Raw genomic sequence first — 19,629 nt, forward strand, 5'->3', positions numbered from 1 at the left:
CCCACTGAGCCACCCAGGCGCCCCTAAATCTGACACTTCTAATGTTACTTTGAACCCTTGCCTTAACACTGTTGAGAAAGTCCAGTTAGGCTATGTGCAATGGCCAGTTATTACAAAGTTAAAATTGTTTCAGTCTGCAATGAGAAAAGCCACAAGAGAGTTGAATTTCTACTGTACAAACCAATGGAACATGAGATCAAGACCCAGAAAATAACCAACCACAGAATAGAGGCCAAAGGTATACCAGGAGCCAAATGCAATAGGATACTATCAAAATAATGCTGTCGAATGCAGTACTGTGCATTTCTGCATTTCTTTTTTTTTAAAAGATTTTATTTATTAATTTGACAGAGAGAAATCACAAGTAGACGGAGAGGCAGCCAGAGAGAGAGAGAGGGAAGCAGGCTCTCTGCTGAGCAGAGAGCCCGATGCAGGACTCGATCCCAGGACCCTGAGATCATGACCTGAGCCAAAGGCAGCGGCTTAACCCACTGAGCCACCCAGGCACCAGCATTTCTGCATTTCAATTCCTATTTGTTTCTCTGAATTTTTTTTTTTTGTTTCCTTTTACAGATACAATTTTTAAATATTGCATCTTCTCCCTTTATCACTACTTTCTGCCGTTTTCCAGAACTATGTGTCTTGGTGTGGACCTTCCTGGGCTGATTTTTGGAGTGTTCTGTGCCTCCTGGATCTGGCTATGTTTCCTTCCCCACAAAAAGGAAGTTTTCAGCTATTTCTTCATATAAACTTTTTGCTCCCTTTTCTCTCTCTTCTTTTAGGATCCCTTCAAAGCAGATGTTATTATGCTTAATGGAGTCAGAGTTCCCTAATTATTTGGATAAATTTCCCCGCTCATTTACTCAGCTTGATAACTTTTCATTACTCTGTCTTGCAGATCATTAATCATTCCTCTGTGTCATCTAGCCTATTTATGCCATCAAGTGTTTATTTATTGTGTTCTTCATCTCTGATTGGGTCTTTTTAATCTCTGTGGTAGGGTCTCACTGATGTCTTTCACTCTTCTCAAGTTCAGTGAGTATCTTTATGAACATTACTTTACATTCTCTTACATCTGCTTTGTCTTTTTCTGTGGTTTGGTCATTTTTCATTTGGGTGATATGCCTGCCAACTCTCCTCATTTTGTCTCTATTTTGGTGTCGTATTCAAGTGTTATGTCTCTTGGCCCTTGGAGGTAATGGCCTCATGAAGGAGTCTCTTGTTCCCTGGGAACTGTCACTTTAGGGCATGTCTCCTAAGTGTGTTGCCTATGCCTGCTGTTTTGTCCTGGCTGCCTTTTCCTTGTCTGGTCATCTGCAGAGGCTCCCTTTGCCTGTTGTGGGCAGTGTTTGGTCTTCAGCTGGCTGAGGCACATCTAATGTGGGTTGGTCTACATGTGAAGAGACCTGCTGCCACTGCCACCTCGGGATGTGACTTCCCATAAAACATGCAGGTCGGCAGATGAGGTGTTAGTGGAATTTGCTCTACTCTTCCAGGGGAAGGGGCTTGCAGTGCCGGGACCGAAGCAAGTGTGCCTGGGAAAGGCAGATTCACTGGACCACAGTGGGTAGGCCTCGGTGTAATCTAGTTAGGTAAGGAGTGTTGGTGCTGCTCCTTACCTAACTTGTAAGCAGGTGGCCATGTGTTTATGCTGGGGTGCCTGGGAGGGAAATGGGGCTTACCAACTCCTTTATTCCTGGAGGGGTGTCCCCATGATCTGCCTCTCCGGGCCATACTCAGAGATGAATTAAGTCACTTTCTCTCTCGTGTGCCCCTGACGTTTTCAGACTGCTGATTCCTGGCTCTATCTCTACTGGTTGGTTGCCATGCTCTTCTAGAGCCCAGCCCACAGAAACTGAAAATCCAGGCTTTAAGTCCCACTGGTTTTAAGAACTTATGGAATTTGTCTTTCCTGTGATAATGTGTTGTTTGCCTTCTCCCCACCACAGACAGACACAGTCTGTTTCACTCTCAAACTGCATCTTTGCCCTGCCTGCCTTCTTTGATATTGCCTCTTCTCTACCTTTAGCTCATCAGTTTGTTATGCCAGGCTTCAGGTCGATTTCTGGGTCACTTACACTGATGTGTTGTCTAGCTGTATCTATGAAAGGAGGCAAGCTTAGGGTCCTCCTACTCTGCCATCTTCCCTAAGTCTCTCTCTTCCCTTTGATTCATTTAACAAACAAGTACCAAGTGCACATACCGAGTGCTACTCAATGTTTATTATATAAATTCAGCAGCAAATAAACTTCTTGCCCTCATGAAGATTATATTCCAGGAGACATCAATTTTAATATCCATTAGAGTTTGATTAAGTGCTTAAGGAAAGATTATTTCAACAGCCTGTTTCTTGAGTGATAACTTCAATTGCTAAGGCCTTAACTAAAGCCCTCATTGCACCATTTCTGTGATCTTAAGATCACTGAGATCTATTCAGCTATGGATAAAACATTCACTTTACTGTTTTCCTATGAAACTGGATGAAATTTATCACCAGCATGGATTCTGTGATGAATTTTAACATATGAACTTGAACTGAACTGCTTACCACATATCTTACACTTGTAAGGTTTCTCCCCTGTGTGAACTCTCTGATGAGATTTTAGATGTCCAGACTGACTGAAGACCTTACCACACACATTACATTTGTATGGTTTCTCTCCAGTGTGGACTCTCTGATGAACTTTAAGATTTGAGGTCCTAGTAAAGTGCTTACCACATGCCCTACAGGTGTATGGGTTCTCCCCCATATGCACACTCTGGTGCACATCAAGATCCAAGCTTGTCTTGTAGCCCTTCCCACACTCCTCACATTTGTATGGTTTTTCTCTGGTGTGAACTTTCTGATGAGCTTGCAGGCATGATTTCTGACCAAATCCCTTCCCACACTCTTCACATTTGAATGGTTTTTCTCCACTGTGGACTCGCTGATGTGTCAAAAGAGGGGAGACCCATCTGAAGCTCTTCCCACATTCTTTACAATGATAGGGTTTCTCCTCTGTGTGGAATCTCCGGTGGTAATAAAGATGTGTCCTAGAAAAGAAGCTCTTTCCACATTCCTCACATTTGTGTGGCTTCTGTCCCATGTGGACTTTCTTATGGATACGAAGACGTGAACGCCAAGTATAGGACTTCCCACAATCCTCACATCTGTATGGTTTTTCTCCTGTGTGGACTACACAATGACTATTAAGTGCTGATCTACGACGAAAGCTCTTACCACAGATATCACACTTAAATGGCTTCTCCCCAGTGTGGATTCTCTGATGGTCCTGAAGATGACAAGCATTAATGAAGGCCTTCCCGCATCCCTTACACTTATAAAGTTTCTCTCCCGAGTGTAACCTGCAATGATTACTAAGTTCTGATTTACGACTGAAGCCTTTCCCACATTCTTCACATTTGAATGGCTTCCCTATGGTGTGGACTTTCTGATGAGTTTGCAGATGTGAGCTCTGACTGAATTCCTTACCGCATTCATCACACCGATACTGCCTCTCTCCCAGGTGAACTCTCTGATGAATACGAAGTGCTGAGCTATAAAAGAAGCATTTCCCACACTCACGACATGTATGAGACTTCGCTCGTGAGTTTAACTGTTGAAGATCACAGTTGGAGATATCACTGAAGAATTTTTTACACCCATTTCCCTGGTAAGTTTTCTGGCCTGAGTGAGTTATAGGCAGTCCTGCCCCAACCTGGCCAGGTAAATCATGTTGTTTGTAGAACTGAGAACTCTTTATCATGGAGTCTTGATACCGGGCTAAGTCTTTAGCAATCTGTTGCCAGATTTGCCAGGAGGAAAGTTCTTCGTGTGGTTCTGCTTTAGCAATAGTCTCCATCTCATGTTGGACTTTGTCTCCTAAAATGACAAAGAATGCAGATGTGGACAAATGAAAGCTTTGTTCAGTGTCTTCAACCATTTAGCAGCTGGCAAAGAGCATGGGACTTTAATGAATCCAGGACAGAATCCCTACATCCTTCTAGTGTATATCATGCCTACACAAACCAAGAGGTAGTCCACTAGGCTCCTATGCACTAAGCATCAATGAAACAAATTTAGAATCACTCCAAGCTTCATATGTGATATACAAATTAGAAATCAAAAACTTAATAACAAAAATGACCATGATACAGGTTAATTTTGCTGTTTCTATTGAATTTCATAAATCAGTGTAAACACTTATTATAAAAACAAAACAAAACAAAACCCTCCATGCCCAGGATGGCTTGAACTCACCACCCTGAAATCGAGACCTGAGCTGATACGGAATCAGACACAACTAACTGAGCACAGAAATAAACTCTTAAATAGTAAATTATGGGGCAATAAATTATATACACAGTGAAGGCCTTTGTCCTTAACATGTGGGAGACAGTTCTCAGCCCCTGGCATGTCATGCCTCAAAGGAGTGCCGCAGGGTCTTTAATCACATTAGACGGTTTAACAATATGATTTAGGGATGAGGCGGACCACACCAGAAACACCAAGACTAAGATTTTAGGTGGGGCTTTCAATCACCTGGTGGTATGAACCAAAGGACTGAGAAAAACCATATGAAACCATTCAGTCTATTCTCGTCAAATGACAGAGCTCCAATAATTACTCTGGACACAGGATCAGGTGAGTTTCCCTAATTGGTAACATCCTGGGTATAACTGTTCACCTTCATTTTGCAAAGTAACATAATAACACACCCCTGACCCAACTGAAAGAAACCAAAGAAAACTCTGCATCTGGCACTTCTCTAAACTCCCTCTCAAGTACTTTTTTTCTTGCTTGAGTGTAAGGTGTATCCTTCCCTGTAATAAACGCCAGCTGTGAGTAAAACAGTATTCATGAATTCTACCAGTCCCTTTAGAAAACTATTTAATCTGAAGGCAATTTTGGGATCCTCTCAAACCTGTAGTTGGTGTTGAGTGCCAGGGGTCCATGTAAACTTTCCCTCTAAACTTTGTAGTTGCTTAAACAATTTGCAATCCTATGTATCAAGCACCCAGAACTTGGTGCTGTATATTCTAAGTATTTCTTAGCTATATATTCTAAATATTTCTGCAAATTCCATACAATGTGTGTAATTCATCTCATTTTCCTGTGTCAATACACACAGAAACTTAATTAGGATATCTGAAATTTACATTTTATTAATTTTTTCCAGAGAGAGAAATAAGAAAGCAAGAGCACAAGCAGGGGCAACTGCAGGCAGAGGGAGAAGCAGGCTCTCTGCTGAGCAAGGAGCCCAATGCAGGACTCGATCCCAGGATGCTGGGATCATGACCCGAGCTGAAATTATTATTATTATTTTTTTTAAAGATTTTATTTATTTATTTGACAGAGAGAAATCACAAGTAGATGGAGAGGCAGGCAGAGAGAGAGAGGGAAGCAGGCTCCCTGCCGAGCAGAGAGCCCGATGCGGGACTCGATCCCAGGACCCTGAGATCATGACCTGAGCCGAAGGCAGCGGCTTAATCCACTGAGCCACCCAGGCGCCCCCCGAGCTGAAATTAAAAAGGGAGAGGAAACTGCAGTTTTCCTGTGAAGTCAGAATACCCACAAGGAGGTCGGTGTTCCTGATAAAAGAATCAAAGGTGACAAGAACCAGGAGGGGTAAAAAGACCACATGAAGTTTATGAACTGGTTTCTTCTGAGGCTTCTGGAATCTCTCATTCAAAACAGAGTGTGAGAAATCTTTGAATGTAGATAAATTAGGCTTTTACCACAGTCTTTCTAATTGAAAACTGCAGCCTTTTAGTCAGCTGTAAAATAAACTTAAAATCATGCAATAAGCATTTAGGAAAAAGGGACAGTAACTATCTGAGGGTCATTACTGACAGAAGTGGAGCGACTCCATGAATTGTCTTACACAGTCATCCATATAAATCTACATACGTGTGATTTTTTTTTTTTTTTTTTTTTAGATTTTGTTTATTTATTTGACAGAGAGAGTGAGCGAGAGAGATAGAGAGCAAGCACCAGTAGGGGGAATGGCAGGCCAGGGAGAAGCAGGCTCCCCACTGAGCAAGGGGTCTGATGTGGGGCTCGATCCCAAGATCCTGGGATCATGACCTGAGTCAAAGGCTGACGCTTAACTGACTGAGCCACCCAGGCTCCCAGATATTTCTTTTGGATACACTGAAAGAAGTATTTCCTAGTAGGGCTTGTGTTCTAAAAGGTCTGAAAACTTATTTCAGGAACTCAGCAAGTCTTTCATTAAACTATTTGTTCAAATGTAAAGAAGTTCTAAGGATAAAAACTTGGAAAATTACCAATAGGTGAGTGTGTACCTCTTTTTTTTTTTTTAAAGATTTTATTTATTTATTTGACAGAGAGAGAGATCACAAATAGGCAGAGCGACAGACAGAGAGAGAGATGAGGAGAAGCAGGCTCCCCGCTGAGCAGAGAGCCCCATGCGGGACTCGATCCCAGGCCCCTGGGATCATGACCTGAGCCGAAGGTAGAGGCTTAACCCACTGAGCCACCCAGGCGCCCCAAGTGTGTACCTCTTGGTAGATACTAGTTTATGATTGTATTTAACTATCCCTTTAAAATAGTTTTCTTTGGGGCACCTGGTGGCTCAGTCAATTAAGCTTCTGCCTTTGGGTCAGGTCAACCCTGGGATCAAGTCCTGCATCAGGCTCCCTGCTCAGCGGGGAGCCTGCTTCTCCCTCTTTTTCTGTGCCTCTGCCTGCTTTTGCACACACACACACACACACACACACACTCTCTCTCTCTCAAATACATAAATAAAAATCTTAAAAAAAAATAGCAAAGGACTTTAACACCTCACTTACATCAATGGACACATCATCTAAACAGAAAATAAACAAGGAAACAATGGCTTTGAATGACTCACTGGGACAGATGGATTTAACAGACATACTAAGGTAAAAAAAAAAAAACAAAAAAACCCAGACATTACACATTCTTTCAAGTGTACATGGAACACTGTCCAGAACAGATCACATATTGGGCCACAAAACAAGCATCAACAAATTAAAAAGATCAAAGTCATACAACACATCTTTTCTGAGCACAATGATATGAAACTAGAGGTCAACCACAAGAGAAAAATCTGGAAAGACCACAAATACATGCATGTTAAGTAACATGCTAGTACATAATTAATGGACCAACCAAGAAATACAAGAAGAAATAAAAAGTACATGGAAATAAATGAAAACACACAGTCCAAAACCTTTGGGATGCAGAAAAAGTGGTTCATTTTTAAAAAGATTTTATTTATTTATTTATTAGAGAGAGAGCGAAAGAGAGCAAGCACAAGCAGCGGGGAGGGGCAGAAGGAAAGGGAGAAGCAGGCTCCCCACTCAGCAGGGAGCCCCATGTGGGACTCAATCCCAGGTTGCTGGAATGACCATCTGAGCCAAAGGCACATGCTTAACCGACTGAGCCACCCATATGCCCAGATAAAGCAGTTCTAAGAGGGAAGTTTAATAGCACTACAGGCTGACCTCAAGAAGAAAAATCTCAAACAACCTAACTTTATACCTAAAGGACCTAGAAAAGGAACAACAAACAAAACCTAAAACCAGCAGAAGAAAGTAAGTGATAAAGATTAGAGCAGAAATAAATGATATAGAAACAACAGATTAATGAAATCAAGAATGGATTCTTTGGGAAAAAATCATTAAAACTAATTAAGCTCTAGCTAGACTTATGAGGAGAAAAAGAGACTCAAGTAAATACAATCACGAATGACAGAAGAGAAATAACCAACCACAGAAATACAAATAATTACAAGAGAGTATTATGAAAAACTACATGCCAACAAATTGGACAGTTTAGGAGAAAATGGATAAATCCCTAGGAACATATAACCTACCAAAACTGAAAAAGAAAGAAATAGAACATTTGAATAGACCAATTATCAGCAAAAAAATTGAATCAGTGACCTAAAAAGCCCCAACAAATGAAAGTCCAGCACCAAATGGCTTCACAGGAGAATTCTGCCAAACCATACTATCCCAAAAAATAGAAAAGGGAAGAAAACTTCCAAATTCACTCTATGAGGACAGTATTACCCTGACACCAAAACCAGATAAACACACCACCAAAAAAAAAAAAAAAGAGAGAAAAAGAGAGAGAGAGAACTACCACAGGTCACTATCTTTGATGAACAGAGATGCAAAAATCCTAAACAAAATACTAGCAAATCCAACAACATATTAAATAAATCATTCACCACAATCAAGTGGGATTTATTCTGGGGTTGCCACGGTGGTTCAATATTTGCAAATCATTCAACATGGTACATCACATCAATAAGAGAAAGGGTAAGAACCATATCGTTGTCTGAATAGATGTGGAAAAAGCATTTGGCAAAGTACAACATCCACTCATGGTAAAAACCCTCAACAAAGTAGGTTCAAAGGCAACATAAAGGCCATATGTGAAAAACCCACAGGTAACATCATCCACAAAGGGAAAAACCTGAGAGCTTTTTCCTCTACAGTCAGAATAAGACAGGAGGGGCGCCTGGGTGGCTCAGTGGGTTAAAGCCTCTGCCTTCGGATCAGGTCATGGTCCCAGGGTCCTGGGATCAAGCCCCGCATTGGGCTCTCTGCTCTGCAGGGAGCCTGCTTCCTCCCCTCTCTCTCTGCCTGCCTCTCTGCCTACTTGTGATCTCTCTCTCTGTCAAATAAATAAATAAAATCTTACAAAAAAAAAAAAAAATAAGACAGACAGGAATATCCACTCCCACCACTGTTATTTAACATTGTACTGGAATTCCTAGCTTCAGGAAGTAACAACAAGAAATAAAAGGCATCCAAATTCGCAAGGAAGAAGTAAAACATTTGCCATTTCCAGATGACATGATATTATATATAGAAAACCTGAACGTCTCCACCAAAAAACTGTTAGAACTGATATTAATTAAATTTACTGAATTAAATTAATTCAGTAAAGTCATAGGATACAAAATCAATGTACAGAAATGTGTTGTTTCTACACACCAATAATGAAGCGGCAGAATTGAAATTAAGGAATCAATCCCATTTACAATTGCACCAAAAATAATGAGATAAAATAATAAATAAATAAATAAAATAATGAGATAAAATAAATAAAGCTAACCGAAGAGGTGAAAGACCTATACTCTGAAAACTATAAAACATTGATAAAAGAAACTGAAGATGATGCAAAGAAATGGAAAGACATTCCATGCTCACAGATTGGGAGAACAAATATTGTTAAAGTGTCTATATTACCCAAAGCAATCTACACATTTAATGCAACCCCTTTCAAAATACCTGTCAGAATGGCTAAAATAAAAAACACAAGAAACAAGTGCCGGCAAGGATGTGGAGAAAAAGGAACCCTATCGCACTGCTGGTAGGAATGCAAACTGGTGCAGTCATTGTGGAAAATAGTATGGAGGTTCCTGAAAAAGTTAAAAATACAACTATACTACCACCCAGCAACCGCAGTATTGGGTATTTACCCAAAGAATAGTAAAACACTGATTCAAAGGGATACAGGCATCCCTGGAAGCAGCCCAAGTGTCCACTGATCGAGGAACAGATAAAGAAGATGTGGTGAATAGATATATACAATGGAGTATTATTCTTCCACCAAAAAGAATGAAATCTTGCCATTTGCAAGGACATGAATGGATTTAGAGAGTATAACGTTAAGTAAAGTAAGTCAGAGAAAGACAAGTACCATATGAATTCACTCATACAAAGAACTGAAGAAAGACGACAAATGAGCAAAGGGGAAAAAAAACAAAAAGAGACAAACCAAGAAACTACAGAGAACTTAGAGTGACCAGAGGGGAGGTGGGGGTGTGTGTGTGAAATGCGTGATGGGGACTAAGGAGGGCCTTTGTGATGAGCACTGAGTGATGTACAGAAGTGCTGAATCACGATATTGTACACCTGAAACTACTGTAACACTGTACGTTAACTAACTAGAATTAAAACGTTAAAAAAAAAAAAAAAGATTTTTCTTCCCAGAAACAACTACAGAAGGAAAGCCACAGGGAAAGGATGTTCTGTGGTGTGGGCACACACAGCCACACTCCAAGTCATCTAAAGAAGTAGAAATTATATAGGCAGCCATTTGAGGACAAGTAACATTCCTCAATATCTTCAATTCACTCTGGTTTATGGTCACTTATTAGTGATTGCCATGAGGCATGGAATGGTGAAAAGAAAGACTATGTCCTGTTTTCTCACAAGGCTTCTGGGCTGCTTCTTTGAAAACAGGGTGGGAAAACTTGGCACATAGATCACCTGGTCTTTTTTGCATCCGTTTTTTCAAGGTGCAAACTAAAGACTTTTAGTGAGCTGTGAAATAAATTTAAAAGCCTGTAATAACAGAGACCTGTACCTCTGGGGCTAATAATATATTATATGTTAATTTAAAAAATTATAAAAAAATAAAAATAAAAGCCCATACTAAGCATTCAGAAAAATTAACTGTTCTACATCACCAACAGCAAGAAATACAGTTAAATTCTCCTATCCATGGATTCATTCGCAAAGTCAATAAATAGTTATAGGTATCTGCTGCATACGTCTGCTGGCCTAGGCACTGAGGACACATCAATAATCAAAACAAATAAAATTCTCCTCCTGCAGATTATATCCACCGGGGAGAGAGAAGTGAGAGGTAAACAAAAGCATGTGAGACACAACAGAAGGCAACAGGAGTGACATAAGCATTGTATTTTACACAGAATGTTAGAAGGCCTGCGTCATGCATGGTATTAAAACCCAGCAAAGACCTGGACGAGGAAGAGAAGAACTAGTAAGATTTCTGGTGAAAGAATATTCCTGGCAGAATGAAGAAGTAAAGGAGCCCGAGGGAGAAGCTTCTGTAACAGACTTAATAATGATTCCAGAAAGATGTCCATGTCTAATCCCCAGAATCTGTGAACATGTTATGTTATATTAATTGGGTTGCAGAGGCAATGAAAGGTGCTAATCAGCTGATCAGAAAAACAGATAGAACATTCTGGATTGTCTGGGAGGAAGCAATGTCATCCTAACGGTCTGGAAAGGTAGGAGACAAGAAGGAATGCAGCCTTGTAGACACCTTTGTGAGATGTGTCAGAGCTCATACCTGAACGACAAAAATACACTAAAACTTTATTGCTTAGTCTGCTATATTCATAGTAATTTGATAAGGCAGCAATAGGCGACGTACAGTATCCTTGGCAGGTTTGAGTAACAGCAGGGAGAACAACACGGGTGGAAAAATGGAGCGAGAGGGGCACCTGGCTGGCTGCAACTCTTGATCTTGAGGTCGTAAGTTCAAGCCCCATGGTGGTTGTAGAGATAACTTAAAAACAAAACAAAACAAAACAAAACAAAAAAAACCTTGAAAGAAAAATAAAAATGGAATAAGAGAGAGAGGACAGAAGATGTATTCAAACAAAAGGGACTGGGGATGCAGAGCAGACTCTGGAGGACTCCAGGAGCCACTTCAAGTGGTTTTAACTGGAAGGCCGGGGGAAAAAAAGAAGCCATAATGGATTTTTTTTTTTTTTTTAAGATTTTATTTATTTATTTGAGAGAGAGACGGAGCACAAGTGGTGGCGGTGGGGGTGGGCAGAGGGAGAGGGAGAAGCAGACTCCCGGCTGAGCAGGGAGACCAACATGGGGCTCAATCCCAGGACACTGAGATGCAGACGCTTAACTGACTGAGCCACCCAGGCGCCCAGCCATAATGGATTATGACCAGAGGAATGTCAATGTCAATTGCATTACCTAAGGACCCCTTTGGCTACTCTGTGAAAACAGATGTAGGATGGGAAGGGTGGGAGCAGGACAACCCACACAGTGGCTGTTGTGATAACCCAGGAAAGAGGTTTGGCAATTTAGAACAAGGTGATCGAAATAAGCACAGAGAAATGTCAGACTGGAGAGTTGCCTCTAAGACTCATGGTTACCTGGTTCTTACCTGAAATGCCTTTTCTTTGGGTTGCTAACTTCATCATCCCAAACTTTTCTTCTCTTACCAAGTGGACTCCATCTCGTTTGAATGGTTGATGCCCTGGGAGCACACAAAGTCATATGCTTGAAGTCAACACGTTCTAGATAAGATTCACTGGAAAATGGGGTTCCTACTTCCTATTCTTCAAACAACCAGAAGCAATGTTTTTCACACATTTGTTTTCATGACCCACTAGAGGACATATCATTTGCCAAGTCTCCTACATGTATATAGAATCAGTTAGGAAGTAATTACTCTTCTTTGATTTTTTTTGGAAGAGTGTGAGGAGGATTGCTACTATCTAATTTGTTTATTTCATTAAAAGCTGCTAATATATTTCATTAAAAGCTGCTAATAGAGCTGTATACTATCCATTTACATTTCTTCAACAAAATAAAGATCTACCTGTTGGTAAAAAAAAACAATGCTCTCTGCGAGTCCCACATATATTAGGGAAGTCAGATCCCCAAACTCAGAGAACCAGTTCAAGGGCCCCAAAACCTTGAAAACCCAAGGATACGAAGCCATTCTTGGAACTAACATTCAGTTACAGAGGGCTTGTGTCCTCACCCACAGAGACCAGGTTCCCGAAGTTCTCCAGCATCACATCTCGGTACAGCTTCCTCTGGGAGGGGTCCAGCAGCCCCAGCTCCTCCTCGGTGAAGACCACTGCCACATCCTTGAATGTCACCATCTCCTACAACACCAAGCACGTGTTGTCTCAATCTTACAACCAACCTTGACTGAGAGGGACAGCACAGAGGGATATATCTTCTTATATATAAGAAGGCAACCAAGATGTCACTTAGGTGGTAAGTGGATAAACTGTATATCCAGACCAGAGTATAATTTAAGGATTAAAAAAAAAAAAAAAAAAAAAAGAGCTATCAAGTCATGCTAAGACATGGAGTTACCTTAAATTCATATGACTAAGTTAAAGAAGTCAATCTGAAAGGCTATATACTGTTTGAATCCAACCATATGACATTCTGGAAAAGGCTAAACTATGGAGACTACAAACTGTGGAGTCTAAAAGATCAGTAGTTGGCAAGGGTTTGGGGAAGGAAGGATAAGCAGGTGGAACACTGAGGGTTTTTAAGGCAATGAAAGTACTATATAGGGTACTATAATGGTGGGGCCACATCATTACAAAGTTGTCCAAACCAATAGAAAAAAACATCAAGAGTGAATCCTACAGTAATCTATGGACTCTATGTGATAATGATGCACGGAGAGAGGTTCACCCACTCTAACAAGTGTATTCCTCTGATGGTGGAGGTTGACAATGGGAGAGTTTGTGGGTGTGTGGGGGCAGGGTGGGAAATCTCTGTACTTTCTGGATTTGACTGTGAATGTTAAACTGCCCTAAAAAATGAAGTCTGTGTATATGCACATACACACAAACCTGAAGTTATATGTTACTTTGAAAAAACTAATACATGATGGAATAAAAGTAGATCAGTTAAGTGACATGTAGGGTATGACTCGGACATAAGACAGACAGAAGCCTGCTCTTCCTGTGTGAAAATCTCCGAGATTTGCATTAAAGCAGCAGTTAGAGCCTACTGTGCTGTGCAGTATTTGAATTTTTTTTTTTAGAGAGATTTTATTTTATTTTTTAAAAATTTTTATTTTTTATTAACATATAACGTATTATTAGCCTCTGGGTTCAGGTCTGTGAATCGCCAGGTTTACACTTCACAGCACTCACCATAGCACATACCCTCCCCAATGTCCACCACCCTCTCCCTCCCTCCCACCCCTGCAACCAACCCTCCGTTTGTTTTGTGAGATTAAGAGTCTATGTGCCGTATTTGAATATTCTATCTACAAAACTCTAATGCTGCATATGTCAAATATACTTTTTCATTATTGAGCTCCTGGTACACTGAGGAGAAAAAATAGGTAGCTTATTTGGAGAAGTGATTCTTTTTTTTTTTGCAGAAAAAGACTGCAGGTAGGAAAATTATCACCTCAGTATTGCTTCAAACAGACTCCTAAGCCACCTAAGCAGCAAGTAGTTAAAAATTAAAAATCATATCAATTTAATAGAAATGTGATATAACCACAAATAACAAATGTTCTATAATGTTAAATGAAGAAGCACAAGTCCATATTAGATATATATCATGAATATTAACAAATGTGAATATACACGAGAAAGAGTACAAGAAAATAAAAAATAGTTGATGTGTCAGTGGTAAAGCAAGCAGGAAAACTGGGCATTCCTATTAATTAGTCCACATTTAGTTTTACTTTTTTATATATATTTTAATTTTTTTATTATATTCAATTAGCCAACATATACTATATCATTAGTTTTTGATGCACTGCTCAATGATTCACTAGGTGTGTATAACACCCAGTGCTCATCATGCACCTTTTTTTTTTTAAATAAAATGAATAATGACAAAATAAGACAAATGCTAAAAACAAATACAGAATAAACAGGTCATTTAGCCTGGTGTTCTCCCTGAGCCACCCCAAGAAATGAAAAAAATATGTAAAAAAAAATTTTTTTTTTGAGAGAGAGAGAAAGCAAGCTGTAGGGAGGAGCAGAGAAGGAAAGAGGGAATCCTAAGGAGGCTCCTGGCTGAGCACATGTCCAAAGCAGGGCTCAATCTCAGGACCCTGAGATCATGACCTGAGCTGAAATCAAAGAGTTGAACACTTAGCCAACCAAGCCACTCAGGTGCCCCAACATGTAACGTTTTGAGTAGTGAAATGGAATTTTAACAGCAAGAAAGGCAAGCCATATGCACCTTGAATGTGGTCATTTTTTTCTTCCTACTTCTGGAGAGGTACAGATTCCCAGAATACGGAGTCCTGGCAAGGCAGACGTGTGTCTGGTCGTGTCTGGAAAGGCAGAAAAGGACATGAATAGGTGCCCAGGGATGATGCTCGCCTACATGAATGTTTACTGTGAATTAGCCAAGGAGCCCCTTCCTTCCGGTGGCTGCTGCTGTCCACAGCTCGAGGAGCCAGTCATGGAGTGGCTACTTCATTCCTACACAACACACACACTGTTGCTGTGTGTTGCCTTGTGCTATCTTGTGGCTCTCAAGGTAGCAGTTCAGATGCTGATATGATGGAAACTGAGACAACATAATGAGTCGAGCAAGAATTATCTCTCTGGGGCAACGATATCTGGGTTCAAATCCTACCTCCTCCTCTCACTAATTTTATCATCTTGGGCAAATTAATAACATCTCTTTTCCTCAATTTTGCCATCTGTACAACTGGGACAATAATATTTCTAACTTTTCTAACTCATGGAACTGTTGAGAGCTGGACAACACTTTGAATACACTCAGGGTTTCTCATTTTTGTAGCTCTGGTGAAAAAAAAAAAAAAAGATGACACTCTTGCAGTATGGAATTGCTCTTATACATGTGATTTCTACCAAAAGACATCGCAGGGACCTGACTGAACCTCTGACAAACCAGTCAAGTCTGCCACATTGTCTTCCCTCATACTGTGTTACCTTAGCGGTAATTTTTAAATTGTTGTGGACAGCCACTTTCCCAAACAAAAACGACATTGGTTTCTAGTATCTATTAAGAAACACAAGATTCTAGGGGCGGGGTGGATGGGGACAGTATGATGAAGCCAATCTGGAAGTTTTGGCAGTTTATCAAAAAGTTAAACCAGAAGCTACCAGTCAGCCAAGCAATTCTACTCCTTGGTATCCACCCAAGAGAAATGAAAACCTATCTCCAAACAAAAATGAGTACTTAATGTATTTATAACACTGTTATTTATAGGAACCCCAGACTAGAAACCAAGATGTCCACCCATGGGTGAATGGACAAAGGGTGGTATATCCACACCGAAATACTACTGGGCAATAAAAAGGAATAAAATTATGATGTGTACAACAAGGATGAACCTTGAAAATAACAGAAGTGAACGAAGCCAGTCACAAAAGACCACATCTTGTATGATGCCATTTAAATAAAGGGTTCATAATATAGAGACAGAAAAGAAGTTAGTGGTTGTCTGGGGTTGTTGAGAACACGGATTAACTACAAATGGTAACAAGGGGTCTTACTATAAGAATGAAAATGCTCTAAAATTGAATTATGGTGACAGCTGCACCACTCAATGTTACAAAAAGCACTCAACTGCATACATGCAAAGGGAAAATTTTGAGATATAAAACAGAGCATGGGGACGCCTGGGTGGCTCAGTTGGTTGAGCAGCTGCCTTCGGCTCAGGTCATGATCCCAGCGTCCTGGGATCGAGTCCCACATCGGGCTCCTTGCTCGGCAGGGAGTCTGCTTCTCCCTCTGCCTCTGCCTGCCATTCTGTCTGCCTGTGTTCACGCTCTCTCTCTCTGACAAATAAATTAAAAAAAAAAAAAAAACTCTAAAAAAAAAAAAAAAAAGAAGAAGTTGGATTTAAAAAAAAAAAAAAACAGAGCATGGTCTGATAAGCAACATCTCATTTAAATTAACAAACCTGGACTCAGAGTCTGTATAGAATGTATATTTGAAGGAATGAAAAAAGAAGCAGGAGGAAAGCAGATGGTGATCTATACAACAGAAAGCCCGCTAATAAAACATGTCTGCCCACAGGAAACTTAAATCACAAAAATCAACAGTGACTTCGGTGGTAAAATGGCACAGAGCTCTCCTTCGCTAAGTGAACAAAACTGGCATCACCAATATAAAAACCAAAATACGTCCTTCAGCTCCTGTTATGCTGACTAAAAAGGCCACCTCACCAGCTCTGTGGAATTGCTGCCAACTACACATAATCCGCAAACTGTGAAGTCTATCACATAAAATTCAAAAGATGGACTTTCTCTGATATGTCTTGCCTCCACATCATGAACAAAAACATCACGAACAAAATAATGGAGGAGGAGGAATCATTTTGGATTAAAGGACACAACAGAAAACAGGGCAGCAAAAGGCAGCCCACAAAAATGGCTTTAATCAGGGGGAAACAGAAAGGATAAAAGGATTTTAAATGAAATTTCAATGAAAAATAGAACACATTTAAATATAGACTGAGGGTCAGATAACAGCAGATTAACAATGTAATTTTCTGACTTTGATCTAGATACTGTGATTATAGAAGAGATTATCCTGGGCGCCTGGGTGGCTCAGTGGATTAAGCCGCCGCCTTCGGCTCAGGTGATGATCTCGGTGTCCTGGGATCGAGCCCCGCATCGGGCTCTTTGCTCAGCGGGGAGCCTGCTTCTCTCTCTCTCTCTGCCTGACTCTCCGCCTACTTCTGATTTCTCTCTCTGTCAAATAAATAAATAAAATCTTTAAAAAAAAAAAAAAAAAAGAAGAGATTATCCTGATTCCTAGAAAGTAAACACTGTTTAAAGGAAAAACACAGGACTAAAATGGCATCACTTAGGCCAAGTCACCCACCAGGGCTTAACGCCTAACCTAACTGCAATTTCAATCTCCCCCCAGAAACACGCTCTTAACCAGTCACTCAGGAATTTCCTGATAAGCACCTAAGAAGTTAATCTAACACCCAGGCCTTCTCCATGCCTTCAAGATGAGGTAATCTGCACAAGATCCTTTGCTTTTCCCTCCCAGGGAAAGTGACCTTGCCTAAAACAATCCTTTCTTTCCTCTTGCTAATAATTTCCCTGCCCCATCCTCCTTCCTACAAAAACCTTCCATTTTGTACAACTCCTGGGAGCTGCCTTCTACTTGCTTTATGGGATGCTGCCCAGTTTATGAATCATTTAATAAAGTCAATTAAGTCTTGAAATTTACTCAATTTTTGTTAACAATGCAAACATTTAGGGAAAAAGAAGTATTGTCTACAGCACAATCTCTAATTCTTTAGGGGGAAAAAAAGAGATGTGTGAAGGAAAAAAATGCAAGAACAGTTGACAGCTGGCAGCAGCGAGGCCTTGGTGTTTTCAACTCATAAAAACTGCAAGAATATCAACAATTTTCAGACATAACTACTTATCGACAACAGTGCAACAAGAAATGCAGTCTTTTTTGAGATAAAGGCCAAGGAAAGAAAGGAGGCTCTGAAATACCATAATTCTGTCTTTGTCTCTGAGAAATCAGATAATCTGTCCCCACCCCGCCCCTCCTCCTTTCCAGCTGGAAACGGTTTGGGAGGGTTAACCTTCAAAATAAAAATGCCAGGGGCACCTGGGTGGCTCAGTGGGTTAAGCCGCTGCCTTCGGCTCAGGTCATGATCTCAGGGTCCTGGGATCGAGTCCCGCATTGGGCTCTCTGCTCAGCAGGGAGCCTGCTTCCTCCTCTCTCTCTCTCTGCCTACTTGTGATCTCTGTCAAATAAATAAATAAAATCTTAAAAAAAAATTAAAAAATTAAACTGCCAGTTGATTATAGCAAAACCATGGGCAAGTCCACAGAACAAAGGAGAGGAACCCTCCTTTACAGGGGAAAGGGAGAAACTGAGAATGCTGTCCTAAACACAAAAGTCCAAGGGAGTGAACTGCGGCTTGGAAGTATAGTGGCTCTTCACTGGCTGAGTTTGGGCGGATGCAGGGGCAGGAAAGCCGTTCTTCCTCCCTCTGGATAGTAACTTAAGAGCTAAAATAGTATCAAGTGGTCTCTTCCAAGTGGGTCCACAACTGGCAAGAGTTAGGGTAGGGCAGGAGGGCTTTCCCCGGCCAGCCTGTGACTCCACTCTAAAGCTGATTTGCTTTTATTAACTTTCACAGGAGTAACCTCAGAAGGGGTTCGGGACGATCAGGCTTCCTAGAGAGATCAAAAAGAAGTGCCAGGACTCCTTGCAGCCACGATACTGGTGACCGTCTGGTTACTGAGCACTTAACAAAATTCAAGAGTCTAATACCAAGAGACCACTATTCACCACGGGGCAGGAACTGTCCTTAAGATTTTTATTCCTACCATCTCGTTTGAGTCTCAAAACACTGGATTATAGGAAGGTAGGATGTCACCCCAATTTTACAGAAAACATCAACTATAAACACACACACACACGCGCGCGCGCGCGCCCGCACTAGAGCCAAGGAAATTTAAGTAAGTGGTCCAATGTTCAACCGCGCGAAAAGGGCTGAGCGAGGGAAAGGTGTGCGGCCTGGGGAGCCCCTCCACCAGGCCATACGCTGCTCAAACGCCCCAAACGCCAAGAGGGTTCCTGGAGGGGAACGTCACGCCAGCCCTCGAGCCCCCTCTCGCGCGCGGAGCTCTAAACCCAAAACAGTGACCAGTGGTACTGGCACCCGGGGAAGTTCAGGAGGGTTCCGAATCCAGAACCCACTCACCATTGCCACAGGAAAGCCCGCAACGGAACACGCAACAACCGGGCCACCTGAACGGAAGTGCCGGAGACCGTCCCGCCCCCAGGCTGCGCCGGAGCTCTACTACCCAGAATTCCTCTCTCCCGGCCGCCTTGCGGAAGTAGCCGAGTCTCTACCTAACTGACGGACTACATTTCCCAGAAATCCGGAGAACACTGTCCCCTTTCCCATCCTCCTTGGCCGGAAGTGCTTGCGATTTTTGGGAGTCGGGGTACTACGGTTTCCACAATGTTAATGGGGCTAAGTTCGTGTTGTCCAGTTCTTGGGCGATAACGTGAATTCCCACACTGGGTCTAGAGTTTACCTTTCAGGAGTCCGGCATCAGAAAATATTGTTATTTAAGCTGCTATTAGTTTTGTCTCTACAGTAACAGTCAACCTAACTTATATATG

At 41.3% G+C, this 19,629-nt stretch overlaps 1 protein-coding gene across 1 annotated transcript; it reads right to left on the reverse strand.

Moving 5' to 3' along the window:
* Positions 1 to 1,152: 1,152 nt before the first annotated feature.
* Positions 1,153 to 19,281, reverse strand: LOC309853086 (uncharacterized protein). The gene is made up of 4 exons (XM_082710798.1): positions 19,202 to 19,281; positions 12,530 to 12,656; positions 11,927 to 12,019; positions 1,153 to 3,862 (listed from the first exon to the last, which is right to left on the reverse strand). The coding sequence occupies exons 1-4, from the start codon at positions 19,202 to 19,204 to the stop codon at positions 2,469 to 2,471; spliced, it is 1,617 nt and encodes a 538-aa protein (XP_082566924.1). The 5' UTR covers positions 19,205 to 19,281; the 3' UTR covers positions 1,153 to 2,468.
* Between the last annotated feature and the right edge of the window lie 348 nt (positions 19,282 to 19,629).

Source organism: Mustela nivalis (genome assembly GCF_964662115.1).
Source record: "Mustela nivalis genome assembly, chromosome: 18".
Taxonomy (NCBI): Eukaryota; Metazoa; Chordata; class Mammalia; order Carnivora; family Mustelidae; genus Mustela; species Mustela nivalis.